The following is an 18,700-nucleotide window of genomic DNA, read 5'->3' on the forward strand; positions in this document are numbered from 1 at the left end:
GAAGATTAATTTGTGACCCATCAATTTCTGTCACCAAAAGATAGAAGGAAAGGTAGGTGGAAACCCAAAGAAATGTACAAACCATAAGCTTCTTTTTTTTTTTTTAAGATTAATCAGTTCTAAATTAATCATAAATTAAACGATATCGATAATCCGCAATGAACGTAAGCAACCGTTAGAGCTCACGCGAATGATGATCGAAACGTAGTCATCACGCAATAGTAAGATCGCTTCTTTTATCAGATAAGCAATCGATTAGTAGTATGATTATAGTTGTCAGGTTGGGCCAAGAAAGAAGAGGAAAGAGGGTATCATGTCCCAAGCTGAGACCAAACTTGAAAGCTTCAAGCAATCGCATGGCATGGAGGAAAGCATGGTCTGCCACGATGCAACGAACAATGATCGATCCTTTTCTTCAACCCGACAAACCTCTCTCCTCTTATCCTTCTCTCTCAAAATTTCTACCCGTAGACTTTCTATCCGTATTTTACATTAATCTCGGATTTTGATGATGAAATTAATTAATAAATTATTTAATATAATCCATATGTTAAGATAAGTATGTAGAATTAACTACAATAGCAGTAAGGCGTAAAGCAGATAATGGGCTGGAGTCGAAGATTCAGACGATGTATCGGGAGCTCGCCGAGAGTTCATCGTGAGATCACCGGAAGCACGTTAGAAGACTCGCCGAAAGCTCGTCAGGAGATCGTCGGAAGCACGCTGGAAGACTAGCCGAGAGTTGGTCAGGAGTTCGCCGGAAGCTCGCCAGAAGATTCGTCGAGAAGTTCACCAAAAGCTCGCCAGAAGACTTGCCGAGAAGTTCGCCGGAGGATCGCCGAGTGAAAAATCGATGTACCGGACAATGCTTGCTTTAATCATAGTTATAATGATAATTAGAGTTTATTTAGGAGGTAATCTCATTAACTCTGTTAGGGGCCAATTGGGCTCTGAGTTAGGTTGGTTTGGGCCGGATTCAAGGCCTAACCAGGATACAAAATTCTTGGCCGACGGTGGCACCGCTTGGAAAGTAGCACCCCAGAAATTTTCGGCGGTGGTACCGTTGGCAGTTAATGCAGCCAGCGGTGGTACCGCCCCTATCAGGCGGTGGTACCGCCATAGCTCGATCTCCGAGCTCTGTTAGTACTACTTAGTGTTAGACTGCAGGCGATAGTACCACCCAGTAATGACGATGATACTGCTAGTACCCCGGAAATTCGGGATAAGACACTTTTTGACTTCAATTTTGAAGCCATTATGGCGTATAAAAATCCTACCCTTTTTTTGCATGAAAGGGTATGAAAGATATTGGCATAATCTTGAGTTTTTGAGTCTTAAAGTGTTATAAAAGTGAAGAGTTCTCCTTTTTCATCTCTTAGCCTTGTAACTATCCAAGAAAGAGGAGTGAGACTTGTAAGGGTTGTCTCCTAAACCCGGCAAAAGGAGAAAGAACTGTAAAAGGTAGCTTGCCTTCACCTATTGAAGGAATGCCTTTAGTGGATGCTAGAGACCTCGTCGTCGGAGGAATCCGAAAGTGGATGTAGGTCACATTGACCGAACTATTCTAAATTCTGGTTTGCTTTTTATTTGTGCAATTTACATTACTACAAATCTCTTTAATCCTCTCTTGAACTTTTACGAAAGCTTTCAAGTTCATAATCTCTCTGAAACGGATTGAATCAAAACCATTTTCATTGGAATTAGTTTTAATTGAAATGAACATTTTTCTGAAATTGGGAAAGTTTTTCGCTGTACTAATTCACCCCCCTCTTAGTGCTGCTCCTGATCCTAACAATTGGTATCAGAGCAAGGTTCACTCTCATTTGGTTTTAAATCCAAGAGAGATGACATTTGCCGACAACCTAGAGGGCCATTTAATTACACGTCCACTCATATTCAATGGGACATATTACATATATTGGAAGACTAGAATGAGGATCTTCCTAATTTCAATGGATTTTAAATTATGAAATATTATAGAAAATGACTTTCAAAAGTCTTATCTTCCAATGAACGATTGGAATGAGTTGGAGAAGAAGACTTTCGCTTTAAACGCAAAGGCTATGAATGACTTGTTTTGTGTCTTAGATAAAAATGAGTTTAATCGTATATCTATTTGTGAAACTACTTTTAATATTTGGCACATACTCGAAGTGACTCATGAAGGTACTAGTAGAGTGAAGGAGTAAAAAATTAATCTTTTAGTGTATACTTATGAGTTATTTCAAATGAAACCGAGTGAGATCATTGGAGACATGTATACCCGATTTACAGATGTCGTTAATGGTCTAAAAGGACTTGGTAAAGGTTTCTCAGATTTTGAACTTGTTAATAAAATTTTAAGATCCCTTCCAAAGAGTTGGGACCCTAAAGTTACGATAATTTAAGAAGCCAAAGACCTAAATAATTTTCCTCTCGAAGAACTAATTGGGTCACTAATGACCTATAAGATGACTTGTAAAGCTCATGAAGTGCTTGAGGATACTCTTCCAAAGAACAGGAAGGATATGATACTAAAAACCCAAGATGACCACTTAAAAGAAAACTCAAGTGATGAGGACCCTGATGACACTCTTAACAAGGAAATTCAAAAAATTCATAAAAATGATTCTAAAAATAAATTTGAACCTAAGAAAGATCAAGTAATATATTACGAATGCAAGAAGCCAAGACATTACAAGAGTGAATGTCCCCTAGCCAAGAAGATGCAATCAAAGAAGAATGCTCTTAAAGCAACATGGGACGACTCAAGTGCATCCAAAGAAGAGGAGCCTACCATCACCGAGTAAGTTGCTCACTATGTACTAATGGTCATTGGAGATTAGGTAACAAGTTTATTTGATGCAAACTTATCTTTTGATGAATTATTAAGTGCTTTTCATGATTTGTTTGATTAATGTAAATTAATTAGTAAAAAATATAAATTGTTAAAAAAGGAGCATGCTTCTCTTGTTAGTGATTTGGATAAATTAAAGGTTGAGCGTAATAATAGTTTAACTCCTTGTACGAAATATGATGAACTAGAAATACTTAAAAAGAAAAACTTGCTGCTCAAAGAAATCTTATAAAAATTTGAGGTTGGTAGCAAATCTTTGAACATGATCCTTGCCAATAAGGGTCACGTTTATAGGAGAAGTAGAATCGGATTTATGAGTAGTTCTCACCAAAATCCAACCACCTTTGTTAAAGGCTTGACCTTACATATTTCACCTCATACCAAATGTAACTTTTATTGCAAACTTGGATATATTGTCTATAAATGTTCACTTAACAAATGTAGTCCACATAGATTGATTTGGGTTCCTAAAAGAATCTCAAATGACTCAATGCCACATGATAAAATATGCAGATCGATTTTTGAGGCATCCAAGGTCAAATGGGTACCTAAAAATCATCCTTTTTTATAGAAAAATGTACTATTACAAGCTACGAGCAAGAGATGGTACATTGATAGTGGATGCTCAAGGCATATGACCGGAGATCCATCTCAATTCTCTAATCTTACTAGCCTAGACGAAGGATATGTCATATTCGGAGACAACAATAATGGTAAAATCATTGGCAAATGAACCATAGGTAACAAATCAAACTTTTTTATTGAAGATATGTTGTTGGCTGATGGCTTAAAGCATAACCTCTTGAGCATTAGTCAATTGTGTGATAAAAGATATATTGTTAAATTTGAATCTAATACTTGTATTATTGATAAATCATACAAAAACACATATATGATTGTATTAAAATAAAATCATATATACACTATTGACATTAATGCTCTTTACAATAAAATATATTTTTCGGTCTTGAATGATGATGCTTGACTTTGACATAAGAGATTAGGTCATACTAGCATGAAACTAATCTCTTAAATCTCATATAAAAAACTTATAAGAGAAATTCCTGACATTAAGTTCATTAAAGACAATGTGTGTGATGCATGTCAATTAAGAGAACAAATAAAAGGAATTTTCAAACCAAAGAATAAAAAAAAGCACCTCTAGACCATTACAATTGATCCATATGGACTTATTTGAACTAATTGCTATATCAAGCCTAGGAGATAGCAAATATATCTTTGTTATTGTTGACGATTATCGTAGATACACTTGGACTTACTTTTTAGCACACAAAAATGATTGTTTTAGGTATTTCTCTAAGTTTTATAAACTTGTTCAAAATGAAAAAGATTTTATGATTTTATCAATTCGAAGTGATCACGGTGGTGAGTTTCAAAATCGTGATTTTCAAGAATTGTGTAAATCTAATGGATATAACCACAACTTCTCTACTCCAAGAAATCCTCAACAAAATGGAGTAGTAGAAAGAAAGAATAGAAACTTATAAGAAATGGCTAGAACCATGTTAAACGAACATAGCCTACCCAAATATTTTTAGGCCGAAGTCGTAAATACAGCATGCTATGTTATGAATAGAGTTCTAGTAAGATTATTACTTTCCAAAACTCCTTATGAGTTATGGAACAACAAAAGGCCCAATGTTTCATACTTTAAAATTTTTGGGTGTAAATATTTTATTTTCAATGAAAAAGATACCTTAGGAAAGTTTGATGCAAAATCCGATAAGAAAATTTTTCTTGGTCATTCTTCTATTTCAAAGGCTTTTTGAATCTTCAATAAAAGAACTTTAGTTATAGAAGAATTTATTTATTTTATTTTTAATAAAATTTTTAAAGTTAAGAAAAATGATTTTGATGATGATCTTAAATTTGATACTTTGAATTTAAATGAATCCCTTTCTCTATCTAGCAATTTGGATACATCTTCTTCCGAACCTTCTTTACCGAAGGAATGGAAGTATGTAGATGCTCATCCTAAGGAGCTAATTATAGGAGACATATCGAAAGGGGTTCAAACTCGTTCTTCTCTTAAGAATTTTTGTGCCAACACTGCTTTTCTCTCCCAAATTAAACCTAAATGCATTGATGAAGCCATAAAAGATGATTCATGGGTCATCGTAATGCAAAAAGAATTGAATCAATTTAAGAGAAATGAAGTGTAGAAGCTTGTTCCTAGACCAAATGACCATTTAGTTATTAGTATTAAATGGGTCTTTAGAAACAAGTAAGATAATTTTGGTATCGTGGTTCGAAATAAGGCTAGATTAGTGGCTAAAGGTTTCAACCAAGAAGAATATATCGATTATGAAGAAACCTTCACTCCTGTGGCATGATTAGAAGCCATAAGGATGCTCCTTGCTTATATTAGTAGTAATAATTTTAAGTTATTTTAAATAGATGTTAAAAGTGCTTTTCATAATGGCTTTATCTCTGAAGAAGTTTATGTTGAACAACCTCCTAGATTTGAGAATGATAATTTTTCTAGTCATGTATTTAAATTGACTAAAGCTCTCTATGGATTGAAACAAGCCCTAAGGGTTTGGTACGAGAGACTCAACTCATTTCTAATTCATAATAATTTCTCTAAAGGCAAGGTCGATACTATGTTGTTTATTAAAAATTTTAAAAATAATTTTCTTATTGTTCAAATTTATGTTGATGACATTATTTTTTGTTCTACAAATGAATCCTTATATGAATAATCATTTGCCAAAAGCATAAGTCTAGAATTTGAAATGAGCATAATGAGAGAACTAACCTTCTTTTTAGGCTTACAAATTAAACAACTTAGCAATGATATTTTTTTTAATCAAACAAAATATGCTTTAGACTTGCTAAAAAGATTTAACATGGATAGTTCAAAGGCAATCAACACTCCTATAAGTGCCTCCACTAAGTTAGATATTGACGAAAGTGGAGAAAGCTTTGATCAAAAAGCTTATAGGGGTATGATAGGTAGTTTGCTTTGCCTCACCATAACTAGACCGGACATCATGTTTAGTGTAGGACTTTGTGCTAGATTTCAATATAATCCTAAGCAATCTCATTTAAAAACTATTAAAAGGATATTTAGATACCTAAAAGGAACTCCTAAACTAGGATTATGATATCTTAAATCTAAGAACTTTGAATTGCTTGGTTATGCTGATGCGGATTTTGCTGGATGTAGTTTAGATAGAAAAAGCATATCCGAAACGTGTCAATTTTTAGGACACACACTCATTTTTTAGTCTTCCAAGAAATAAAACTCGGTTGCATTATCTACAACCGAAGCTGAGTACATAGCTACAGGTGCATACTGTGCTCAAGTTATATGGATGAAAAATACTTTAAAGGATTATGGAATTGACTTAAAAACATACAAAGTGTGATAACACTAGTGCAATATGCTTAGCAAAAAATCCTATTCAACACTCTAGAACTAAACACATTGACATTAGACATCACTTCATACGAGATCTTGTTAATAATCATGATGTAATATTAGAGTTTATTGATACAAAATATTAATTAGTCGATATCTTTACAAAGCCCTTAAATGAAGAACAATTTGATTTCATTAGAAGGGAATCAGGGATGTTAAACTATCTAAATGTATGAATTTGTTAAATTCTTGTTTTTGGACTTTCTTGATCACTCACCTGAATCATGATCTTATAGTGTACGCAATGAGCCATATGCATTTTACCATATGAGTTTTTACAATGTTTAAATGATGAATCATGAACTTATGGTATGCATTTTACAATACAAGTTCAATAAATGTTTAAGTATGGTATGTATTTTATATGATGAATTATGAATGTACAATCTTCAATATGAATTTTTTTTTTCTTATGATGTGAATTTTACATGATAAGGTTGTGTGGTTACATGCGAATTGGTATCACTCCCCCTCCCCTCACACAACTATATGAGCAGTGCTCACTGCCTATAGGCGGTGGCACTGCCCAGCTGGCAGTAGCACTGCCAGTTGTCGCGGGTGGCAGGCAGTAGCACCGCCAGCAACCTGCCCACTTATAAACACAAGTTAGGGCCAGTGGTAGAACCGACCCCAACTAATTTTGCACTCCTCCAAACAGCTCCAAACCCATTGCTCTCCCTCTAGCAACTCAAAAATCCCCACTTGCCACTAGATCAAGGATCAATCTCCGACATTCTTTTAAATATCACTAGAAAGGAGAAGTACTAAGGTAATCTCTATACCAAATTGATTCTCCTTTGTATTATTTGATCTTGCTCCTTATTTGCCTTCATTGTTGTAGTCTCAATGGGTTCTAGAACATCCTTTAGGGACAAAGGGAAGAGGAGATTAGATGAAAATTATGACTCCCTACTTTTCAATTCTAATCAACATGCTCTAAAATTTTCATCCATAGAGTCTAGACATGTTCATAAGGGTAAATATATTGATTTAGATGAATTAAGTGATTTGGAACATATTTAATGGTTTGCTAATCTAGACATTCTCCCAATTCTTCAAATGAGTGAACCTATCTATCATAGACGTGTTAGGCTATTTGACAATAATTTACATGTAGATGAAGAAGAAAGAGTATCTACCTATCTATTAGGACATCATATACCCATTACGGAGAGATTAATTTGCAACATCATAGGAATTCCGTTAAAAGAAGGAGGGTGTTATTTTAAAGGACAATGGGATGAAGAAACAGTTGGAACTACTTACGTTGATACCTTATGAATAATTTTTGGTAATCCTAACTTAATTATTCTTTCAAAATGCTACGAACATTTACTATCCTTAAGCACCAAAATACTTTATCACATCCTGATAAGTATCATTCTCCCAAAACAATATCATCTTGATGAAGTAAGCCAAATAGAATTAGGTACGATGTATTGGATTATAAAGGGACATAACAATTGTTTTGATTACCTAATCCAACAAAATAGATTGAACTATCAAAAAGGGACATGATGCTTTCATATGGTGGCTTAATCACAAGACTACTTCATACCTATGATATTGTTATTCCACCCGAAAAAGAAGTTATAAAACTAGATAAATTTAGTATCATAAATAGAAATCTACTTCGACGGATGAGATGTATATTCAGAAATAGTATATAGACTAGACTGTATAGAAGGATTGATCCCCTCCAACCTGAACTAGAACCTGAAACACCAATTTTTAAGGGTAATCAATCTCCTCTAATTGGTCCATTTGAGGAATCACCTCCAGTAGAGTAAGCACCTCCCTCATCTATCAACGACATAGGGACTCGGATGGATCGATTTGAACAACATCAAGATCGACTTGAATAACACCAAGATCAAATTTTGGCTGAGTTGCAACAGATTCATCAACAACTCAATACCCTATTTAGACATTTTGACTAGCCACCACCTGAATAATTAATTATGACTTTTTATTGATGACAATGAGAGAGAAATAGATGAAATCCCCTTCTTTTATTCTGCTTACTTTGATGTTATAATCCTATATTGTTTACCTTGATGTTGTAAACTTAAAATGCTACCTACTTTGATGATTATAATTCTATGCTTTGATTTCCATGTTATCTCTTCAAATGATGAGTATAATGATGCAATATCGTGCTTATTTTGATGCTAAAATTTTCTGTAATTTTGACTCGAAAATAGATGTCATGCCTTGACATCATTTCTATCGATGAATACGTGGTATCATCTTTAGATTTGGTAAATCATGATGTGCATGATGATAATAAGTCTAAATTATCAATTTGATGCTTGATTTCAAAGGCTTTAAATTCAAGAGTATCTTTTCTTAATTATAGCGTATAGATAGGGGGAGTTAAGATTAACTCCATCACTAATTGGTTGTCATCATAAAAAAGGGAGGGATGGTTGAATCTTAGATTTTGATGATGAAATCAATTGATAAATTATTTAATCTAATCAATGTGTTAAGATAAGTATGTAGAATTAACTACGATAGCAATAAGGTGTAAAGCAGATGATGGGCTGGAGTCGAAGACTCGGATGATATACCAGGAGCTCGCCAAGAGTTCATCATGAGATCACCGGAAGCATGTTGGAAGACTCGCCGAAAGCTCGTTGGGAGATCGTCGGAAGCACGCCGGAAGACTAGCCGAGAGTTAGTCGGAAGTTCGCTGGAAGCTCGTCAGAAGACTCGCCGAGAAGTTTGCCAGAGGATTGTTGAGTGAAAATTCGACGTATCAAACCATGCTTGCCTTAATCGCAGTTAGAATGATAATTAGAGTTGATTTAGGAGATAATCTCATCAACTCTGTTAGGAGCCAACTGATCTTGAAGTTGGGCTAGTTTGGGTCCGATTCAAGGCCCAACTAGGATACTGAATTCCTGGCTGGCAGTGACACCGCTTAGAAAGCAACACCCCAGGAATTCTGGGCGACGGTACCACAAGAGCTCAATCTCCGAGCTCTGTCAGGTGATAGTATCGCGTAGATTGAGCAATAATACTGCCCAGTATCAGATTGCATACGGTAGGACCATCGAGTAATGGCGGTGGTACCACCAGTACTCCAGAAATTCGGGATGAGATACTTTTTTGCTCCAATTTTAAAATTATTAGGGCCTATAAAAATCTCACCCTTTTCTATATGAAAGGGTGCGAAAGCTATTAGTATAATATTGAGTTCTTGAGCCTTCAAGTGTTGTAAAAGTGAAGAGTTCTTGCGTGTTAATATGTTTCTTAATTGTTATAGAATTTCATACATATTATTATGGATTTAATAAATTTTATGAAAATATTTAAAAAAATCTTATTTTGAATGTATAAAATATGATTTTAATTCTATAAAACAATTGTTTGATCCATGATACGTTAAAGAATCAGCATTTGTAAAGGTCGATTTAGCTCAGAATATAAATTGTGAAATCCAGCGAAATGAGAGGAAGAACTCCCTTTTGCCGATCGTGGCACGTGGATATCAACGCTAAAATGATACGTCGGATCGATTCTTTGACTAGTCGTTATGTCGGATCCATCATGTGTGTTGTCGTTCTAATCCTAAGTGGATAGGGTACTTTGACTATAAATGTCTCTCCTCACTTTTGAATTTTTCGCACTTCATTTTGAATTTCACATTTACGCATCAAAGAGATCGGGTTGAAAATATTTCGAGAGATCATGAGCTTTATCAATAGCTTTCCTCTAACTCAGCTCCTTGATACCTCAGACCGAGTCAACCTGCTTCCGCATAGAACTCGAACATAATCAAATCATTACTTTGAAGGCAACATTTCTTAACATGTCGATTTTTACGAGCATGATGGATTCCGTTATTGTAACACATGAAGCCCTTGCTCCTCCTCTGTTAAGTTAGAATGCCTTTTTAGGTATTTCGATCGAATCCTTTTTAGAATATTATCTTTAGTTTAATTAAGAATATTTAAATCCTCATTTATATATTATATGTTTACTAAAATAAGATTATTGATGTTGTGTTGGTTTTTGGAATCTATTGCATTTCCACACACGTAGGTGACTTCCGGCGACTAAATGAAACTGAAATATAAAGATTACCTTCGTACAAACTCTTTTTTATATTACTAAAAATATAAAAATTAACTGAAATATATCCGACCAATTCTTTCTTTTTTATTCTTACTTGCTTCATTTAAAACGATTTCTTCGTGTTCTTTTTTTTTTTATTGTGGCTCACTCGAACCAATCTTTCTCACCACTTGATTTCATGAGCATGTTTTTGCTCAAATTTAGCTCAGAACTAACAAAGTAGTGGGAAGCATCACAGCCAATAGCTGCTGACTCAGAACAATCAGATTTCCAAAGGAAAAGAATGAAAGGCTTCTCTACTTATCCATAGAGTATGTACAAAGATTACACAGGTTTTGCAGCAGGCATAAGAAGCGTACCAGCAAAAGATGCGTCTCGAGAGAATGAAGACTGCAACATTCCATAGTGGCTCAATCTCCTAGACTTCAAATAGCCCCAGATTCACCAATATCCAAACATATCCATGGCAGGTGGGTGGGCCATGGAAGACAAACCACAGCTTAGATTTTGTACAAGAATACAAACACTATCTTGTCTTCGATCACCTGCACAAAACAACAAATATAAGAAAAGAAACTTTTAGCTCCTTGTGGGAATCCGGGCTGCACAAAGTAGATTGAAAAGGATGCTACAAATCTACGGATCACATTGATGATCATCAACAGCAGCAGCAAAACATATTACATTAGTCATGTTGTTATTGTTTTACAAGTTTATGAAATCTTTTGTCAAATTTATGAGTATCCCTATAATCCCTTTTTGTTGTGATCGTTAGTCCTTCCGGCCACTTTTGGTCGACTGATACTCTTTTACTCAAAAAGTTACAAGCAAATGGTGATTGTCAATCCAAAATGAGAATAAGCAGAAAAAAATCATCCCATCATCATGGGTTGTACATGCTCCAAAGTCATCTAATTTATAGATGTGGAGGCATCTTGATGTCAGGTGGAACTATACGAAATGTGTATTGCTTAATAGATACACTGAAGTAGCACTAACACAACCGATTTATAGAAAGTTTAAAGTTCCCATTTCAGCTAAAACCTAAAATTTCAACAAGATGCATAATATAAACATGTCATAAGAGGACAAAATACACCAAAAAAGAAAATGAAAAAAAAAGCCAACCTAAGTTTAACATATGACAATCACGGATTTGTGAAATTTGCAATCAGAACCCTACTATTTAGCATGAACACTAGCACAAGACACAAACATGGCATAATAAGAGTATGTTGCATATGGTGAGAAAGTCGGGCACAGTAAGAGAGTGACATGAAAAGTGAGTTCTATATATATATATATATATATATATATATATATATATATATATATATATATAGTGTGTGTGTGTATGTGTATATAGCTCTTATTTTATATAAGAAAATGTGAGTATAATTTAAAAACCCATATATAACTAACTTCTGAAAAATTTAACAGCAATTCTCACATATATCAACAACTAAAAAATAACTTTCAACATATACAACAAAAGAAAGAAAATCTCATATACTGTAAGTCAGTAACTGATAAAGCAAAACCCAATAAAGCATGTTCAAAAACTCCACTATTTATAAGGCTTACTTGGGAACCGCAATCCAACTAGCCAAAGCTGACCTTCTGCTCTTCATATGCTTGGCTTATTTTTATCCTATTTATGACAGGATAGTTGCTTATGCAATTAAAGGGGGAAAGCAGAGCAAAGTCAGTTCAAAACGGTGTGATCAATACAAAAAATTGAAGGATAGATCATTAAGCAATACCTAAAATTTTAAATGAGGTGCAAAAGGAGCTGGACAGGGAGATATTGTGTTATCTGGTAGCTGGTCTGTGAAATCAAAGATCGCACGCAGACAAGCATGAAGGATTTTCTTCTCTAACTTTACTAGCTGAACTGCAACCTGCTTTTTTGGGTTCAAATTGCAATCTGCCAACTGGTAATTATGTAATTACAACTTGCTCATTAGCACAAAACCTGAATACTAGATCACAATTATAAAATTTGAATTATCATTATTACCATAGCTTCATCCTCACTCAAGGTTGTAGGGTATGCTGCCAACCGAGCCTCGAAGTAAGCTGCAAGTTGGTCAAGGACTGCTCGCTCCATGCATGGGCTCAACTGTTATTAAGAAGAATTAAATGGCTATCACAACCATGGAACTCCACTCACGAGATACAACCATAACTGCCTAAGCCACAGTAGAAGAAATAAACTTAATATGAAGCATACTTAGCACTGCACCACCTCGATTGAACTATTAAAAGATCAATTGCCCTGAATGCCAACTGATTTTCTATTAAATTACTTGCATCCATGATTGTCAATTTACATAGGAACCAAAAAATTAAATACAACCCTTGGGTACTAGAGAATGTAGTTTGTAAAATATGTATGTCATATTATTGATTCATCAAGTTCACTGAGAAAAAAGTGAACTAGATTAAAAAACAGATGAAACTTTGCTACCACAAGGTCACATGACAGTGTTTCGCATGTCAACCTGAGTGACACTAAAAGATTGATTCAAAGAGACAACTTTGTTTTTGCATAAATTAGAATGTGGGAATCCAGATGCAAAGATAAAGGGGAAAAGATATAGAAAATAATAAGAAGCACAAGACTAGAGAAGCATGGCTACTTGGCCACAAGCGACAGCAGCAAAAATCACATGCATATCTTTCACAAACAACTAGATACCCCTTCTTCAGACCAAGCAAGCATTCCTAACCTATAAAGACTTCCAGTGATATGATAACTTTTCAAGGACTATTAAATTTTTAGCACTGACCCTTGTCGAACACTATAATATAAATTTCAAGAAGAGATTAACCAACCATAGAGACACAAATTACTAGGGTCTCGCAAACATTACTCATGGCTTATTTGTAGTACTTGTAAAAATATAAAATATTAGCAAGTAAAAGAAGACTCAATTAAGATCCTTGGATATAATCTTTCTATTAAACCATAGCCAAAAATAAAAACAAAAAGCTTAAAACTGAATTGAGTCCAAAGTGCATCAAAATTTCAACAACTCAAACAATGACAAAATAAATGTAATAGTGAGAATATGGGCAAGATTACAATATGCAATTAGCGAAGGTCAAAATACTTTAAGTTTATGTAGGTAGAATTCAAATTCTGATGATGTGCTCTGTAGAACTAGAGAAGATAGAAAATAGAAACTGATCAAGCTGAGAAAATAAAAATGGATTTGGTGGTAGTGCAACAATAAAGAGTAAGTTGACTTGCGTTGGAGATGCCTCTTGCATAAACAAGAAGGAAACAAATACTTATAGAGCCAAACAAAAAAGATGTGTTGACCGTAAGACTTACAGGGATGTAGCTGGAGAATGGTGATTCATGCACTAAAAAATCAATCTCTCTCTTTTTCTTTTCTTTTCTTTTCTTTTCTTTTCTTTTTTTCTGTGTATGTTACCTAAGGCATCACAAAGGCATCTCAACCTTTATGGTTTTCAGATTAATTTAGACATATACAATCAACGCAACATCCTCAATATATAGCAGAATTCTAAAAAATGTATTAATGGTTTTTATTAATTTGCAAATTATGAACAAACTGATTCAACTAAGTTAATTGGAAGCACAGAGAACATATACTGTCAAAGGTGAAAAGCACATAGATAAGATGAAAAGCTATGATATTCCCAGTTTCTTCAAAAACAAATACCAAAGCTAAAATAAAAATGTTTAATTTATATTAGTACATATTCTCTTACTGATTACTGACAATAGATTGATCAAGGCATTGGCAAATGAATTTGTTACCTGCACCTCACGTGTGCAAAGCCTACCTATCTAGGATATCTACAAAATAAAGTTTTTATATCCATTAAAAAGAGAATTGAATGGACATACAGGACATGTAGGGCCTTGAGAAGAAATGACAGAATTCATCTCTGCTGTATCTGAAATGTACCCTAATCGGAGGTATGGTAGCATTTCTGATATGGCTTCTTTTTCTCTACCCACATAGACCTGAAAAAAGAGGCAATTTATACTTGATCAAAAGAGTAATGAAAGTAAATTTAGACTTTTCTTACATGAAAAACTTGGACAGCCAACTTCCCGTTTCTTTGAGCTACCATTCTCTTTTCTTGGTATTGAGGATCTTCTGTATTTAGAGATGCCTAGAGTCCACGTTTGCGAGAAGATTAAACCAGTTAAGAGAATAAATATAAACTAGATGAGAGAACCCGGATTTCACCTCAATCACTATCCGATCATAGGGATTATCTTCATCAACAAAACCATAGTTAAGAAGCAACCGAGAATTTGGTTGTGGTCCACACCTATTCAATTTAGTTTAAGATGTCCATGAACAATATGTTGCATACATGCATGCAAAACTAGATATACAAAAGCACAGATAAGATGTAGATGAGGGAACAATCACCAGAAACAACATATTACCACACAACAATCGGTTCCCCAGCTTTATATGGACGATCAATGACCAACTGAACAGCATCATCAACTGCAGTTAACATTGCTTTGCAATTGCTTTTGTAAGCCAATAATGGAGGCCCCAGAGGAACTAATGCAAATCTTCTGGCCAAACTTACATTCTGTTTCCAACAAAGTAAATAATAAAAAGGCAGTAAGGCATGGTGCAAAAGTCTGATGACATAATTTTAATTACTATCAAAGAAATATCATACATTTTTGCACAAAATAAATAATTTGTTCTCTCACACGATGATAAAAAGTATGATACATTATGCTAAGACGATGAGATGGATAGACTAAAAGGATGATAAAGAATGCAATTTCAAGATGGTTGGGTCCAGAAAATTGCAAAAATTTAGAGTTCTCATTCTAAGAAATTTAACAAATGAAGATTTGTTCTATGTTTTATTTGGTGTGTTGCATTTTTAGAGGAAAAACTGAACGGAATATTTTTATTTGTCAAGTCATTTATTATGTTTTCTTCTACTTCAATTGCTTTACTTTCATGCTGCAACAACAACAACAACAACAAAGCCATAAGTCTCAATTGTTTGGAATCGGCCATGAATCTTTTGCCGCTATTGAGATATATAAAAAGTCATATGTTTAGTTCAGTTCAGACTTCAGAGTACGTCAATCTTTATTTATACTGATCTGAATGGTGATAATTCCTGAATATAACAATCGTATGTTGATCAATCTTTCCTGTTCACTTTTTTCTTAGTCCTGCATCTAGATAGCACAAGCAAATGTCCACTGAGTTCTTGCAGGCTCATCTCTCAGACCAATTTACTTATGCCTCAAATAATACAAAAAGGTCATACTGCAACGTTTTACCAATCTTGTGGCCACTCTTACATGTGGGCATGGAGATCAGCAAGACCATATGCTTGATGTTTGTACCCCACATGTATTGCAGGACATTATTGGCACAGGGCTGCAAATCAGGCACAAATCTATGATCTTATAAAAAGACATACTAATCAGTCGAGTCCAGATTCTTAATTAACCTAACAGCAAAGATATCAAACATTATGCTTTAGCCATATGCAAATTTGTATTTGCAAAAGAGTAGCAATGTATGCAACAACTACCTGTAAATGAACCACACATGACTGAACCGCAACAAATGCTTGCTTAAAAATCTCATATGGAAAAGCCTCTGTGGGTATGTCAAATGGGTATTGCTGCGTTCCAAGAAATTTGTGAGAAAATGAAAGTTTATCTTTTAAAAAAGCAAATTCAGAAATGTTCATGAAGTTTGAAAACACTGAAATGAAACCTTAAAAAGTGAGCCAGCCATGAACCAAACTGTGTCCAGCTCATTGTACTCTCGCTTTATTCCTTCTTCCCTTTCCAGAACTTCAGCCTGAATGATTAATTACCATGTGATCTTCTTTTACTGATTGTTAACAAAATTTGACACCTCCATAGTGATTGTATGGATTTAAAGCTTTTAAAATCAAAACAAAGCAATTTTGCTATAGTTTAAAACAATTGAGCAGCTATTACCCTTGTATGACTGCCATCTAAGTAAGCCAATTCGGATTCAGACCAGAGAAGTGGTGATTCCACGGCTACCTGGCCTCTTCCTCGTTGGCGATCGAGCTCCCTGATGAATGGATACCAGAAGGACTTCTTTCCTTGCTTTTTCTCATACATTAGATAGAGTGCCAAGCAGGCTAATTCTGACAGCTTGTTTGTGGTCAACAGTTCAGCTGCAAAACCCAAAAATAATAGAGTGATACAGGTAGATAAAATAATGAACAACATGAGAATTTTTGCAAAGTTGCAATACAATCAACATTTAAAAAATCAATAAATAAATAAACATAGAAAGCCATCTCTAACACAAATAATATTTGGTAAAAATGAGATGCCACAAAATTGCATCTGGTGTTATTTTTTTGTAAACAATCCATGGATTCTTTTTTTGCCCATGTTTATCAGTTTTCTGATACTGCTTTTATGGGTTTATTTAATGTAACTAGAACCAAAGTGGCCATCGACAGATATCCAATAAGCAGAGAATAGAAGACATTATTACCAATTGTGTGGTCGTTTATTTAGGAACCTCATCGGCTAAAATTAAATCCTAAATTATGAAAACTAGTAAAAAAATATTTCTAAATTAATTAATTCCAAAAATCGTAGCTAAATTAATTTTTTGCACTATGATCGAGTTGAAAGACCACCAAATCCTCAATGTTCTCTTTTAGCTAATTGACAGAGAAAGGTACAAAATTTTCCTGCCATTGCTAACTTTATCAAGACTAGGAACATGTGATAATTGATAAGGAGAGAGTTGAGACCTCGGACTATTCAAGAACTTTTCTAGTTTGAACAATGAAAAATAGGGAGTAACAATGAATTTTTCTACCAGTAGTCTCATGCATTGAGCCCTTGTTTTATAAGAGGGCGACCCTTGCTTCAAAGATGAGGTTGATCATCTATGACAAAGGTGACCAAGGTTCAAGTCGCAAACATAGTCTCTCTACTCAATAGGGGAAAATTTTGTGTACATTTGTGCCCTAGACTCTGCATTAGTGGGAGCCTTAGCACTGGACTGCCCTTTTTCCCAAAAGTATTCTCACTCATCCATCCACTTTTCATTGACCACTCCGCATCTTTCAATGTACTTATCTAGCCTCAATATTGCACAAGCATATATTTATCAGAATATTTAGATCATCAAACATGTAGTCTTCCATTGTCTTTGAAATATTCCCAGCAGTATGTCACGTTGTCCATCTATAGACCTCTCAGGAGGAGCCTAACATTTTGGATTCGTACATAAATTTTAGCAAAGAACAACATGATTATACATAAGTGTCAATTTCCCTTCGATTTACTATTTTATTAAGTAATTCACATACTCGAGGGATGTACAGTTCAAATCCTAGAAGAAACATAATATGTTTGAAAGCAAGACCAATAGAACATACATCCTCTTGCGGACTTACCGATCGTTTCGTTTCCTAACACTCTATCCAGCGTCACGACCAATGAGTTTGGCACCAGATAAGCAACATCCCCCGCCTGCCAAGAAAATCGAATCTCACCACCCAAAAAGAGGGAAAATGAAAGAAGCCAACAGACGCCGATCACAAAAACCCACAAACACTCACCTGCAGATTCTCACTAGCAGCGACATAATGAATCGGACGATGCTTCCCGTCGTGCGAATGCCTCTCCTTCAGAACGACCTTGCAAGGCGGCAATCCGTGACGGTGCAGCCAAGACTTGAGGTCCCCAGCCTCCGCCGCCTTCTCGCAGCGGAGGGCCTGCGAGCTCCCCTCCGATCCGGCGACCAGGGTGTCAGCGCCGCAGGCGAGGCACTGGTTCAAGCGACGGGTGGGTCGGAATGGGGCGCGTCGCCTCTGGATCCTGAGGCCGGGCAGACCGGAGAAAGGGCGATGGGAAGGGGAGAGAAAGGGAGAGGAGACGCAGGGCCCGAGGAGGTGAGCGACGTCCATGGCGGACGAAGGTGGGGGTTAGGGTTAGTGCTTTTGGGATCGACGGCGGATGGTCGGCGGACAGAGGGCGAGAGAGAGAGAAGACGGAAGCCGAGTCGACGGGAAACGGGGGTGGGGGGAAGAGAAGGATTGGGTGTGTGGAGATGAAGTGGATTTTTTGCTATATTATTACAAATATAGCCTTCCAAAGTTTACAAAATAACGTATTTGCCCTTATGAATCTTAATATTACATTTGTGCATCCCATCCTTATCCAAAAAAGAAAAATCAGATTAACAATCTCTAATATGATGCATTTGATTGTTAATTGAATTATGATACTATTTAGTGTTTAAGAAGTGTCCGATCGATATACTCTTTCATCCTTAATTAACGCCAAGACCAAT

General features: G+C 35.3%; 1 protein-coding gene across 2 annotated transcripts; it reads right to left on the reverse strand.

Moving 5' to 3' along the window:
• Positions 1-10,631: 10,631 nt before the first annotated feature.
• On the reverse strand, positions 10,632-18,443 carry LOC103978509 (ribulose-1,5 bisphosphate carboxylase/oxygenase large subunit N-methyltransferase, chloroplastic). 2 transcript variants are annotated; one of them, XM_009394328.3, is made up of 13 exons: positions 17,967-18,443; positions 17,802-17,877; positions 16,351-16,556; positions 16,121-16,207; positions 15,933-16,025; positions 14,803-14,957; positions 14,597-14,681; positions 14,433-14,519; positions 14,248-14,367; positions 12,385-12,486; positions 12,128-12,298; positions 11,949-12,036; positions 10,632-10,909 (listed from the first exon to the last, which is right to left on the reverse strand). In XM_009394328.3, the coding sequence occupies exons 1-11, from the start codon at positions 18,312-18,314 to the stop codon at positions 12,128-12,130; spliced, it is 1,530 nt and encodes a 509-aa protein (XP_009392603.2). In that variant the 5' UTR covers positions 18,315-18,443; the 3' UTR covers positions 10,632-10,909; positions 11,949-12,036. The 2 variants fall into 2 exon arrangements, with proteins under 2 accessions (XP_009392603.2, XP_018679698.2); XM_018824153.2 differs by lacking the exons at positions 10,632-10,909; positions 11,949-12,036 and having other exon boundaries at positions 12,127-12,298.
• Positions 18,444-18,700: the final 257 nt, after the last annotated feature.

The sequence above is a fragment of the Musa acuminata genome, chromosome BXJ2-3 (assembly GCF_036884655.1).
Source record: "Musa acuminata AAA Group cultivar baxijiao chromosome BXJ2-3, Cavendish_Baxijiao_AAA, whole genome shotgun sequence".
NCBI classification, from domain to species: domain Eukaryota; kingdom Viridiplantae; phylum Streptophyta; class Magnoliopsida; order Zingiberales; family Musaceae; genus Musa; species Musa acuminata.

Excerpts from the sequence above, each read along its gene's own strand:
- LOC103978509 (XM_009394328.3), bottom strand. The coding sequence starts at position 18,314 with ATGGACGTCGCTCACCTCCTCGGGCCCTGCGTCTCCTCTCCCTTTCTC. Across the intron at positions 16,208-16,350 it reads TAGATGGCAGTCATACAAGG|GCTGAAGTTCTGGAAAGGGA; the intron begins GTAATAGCTGCT and ends TTAATCATTCAG. Across the intron at positions 14,368-14,432 it reads TGGCTGTCCAAGTTTTTCAT|GTCTATGTGGGTAGAGAAAA; the intron begins GTAAGAAAAGTC and ends CTCTTTTTTCAG.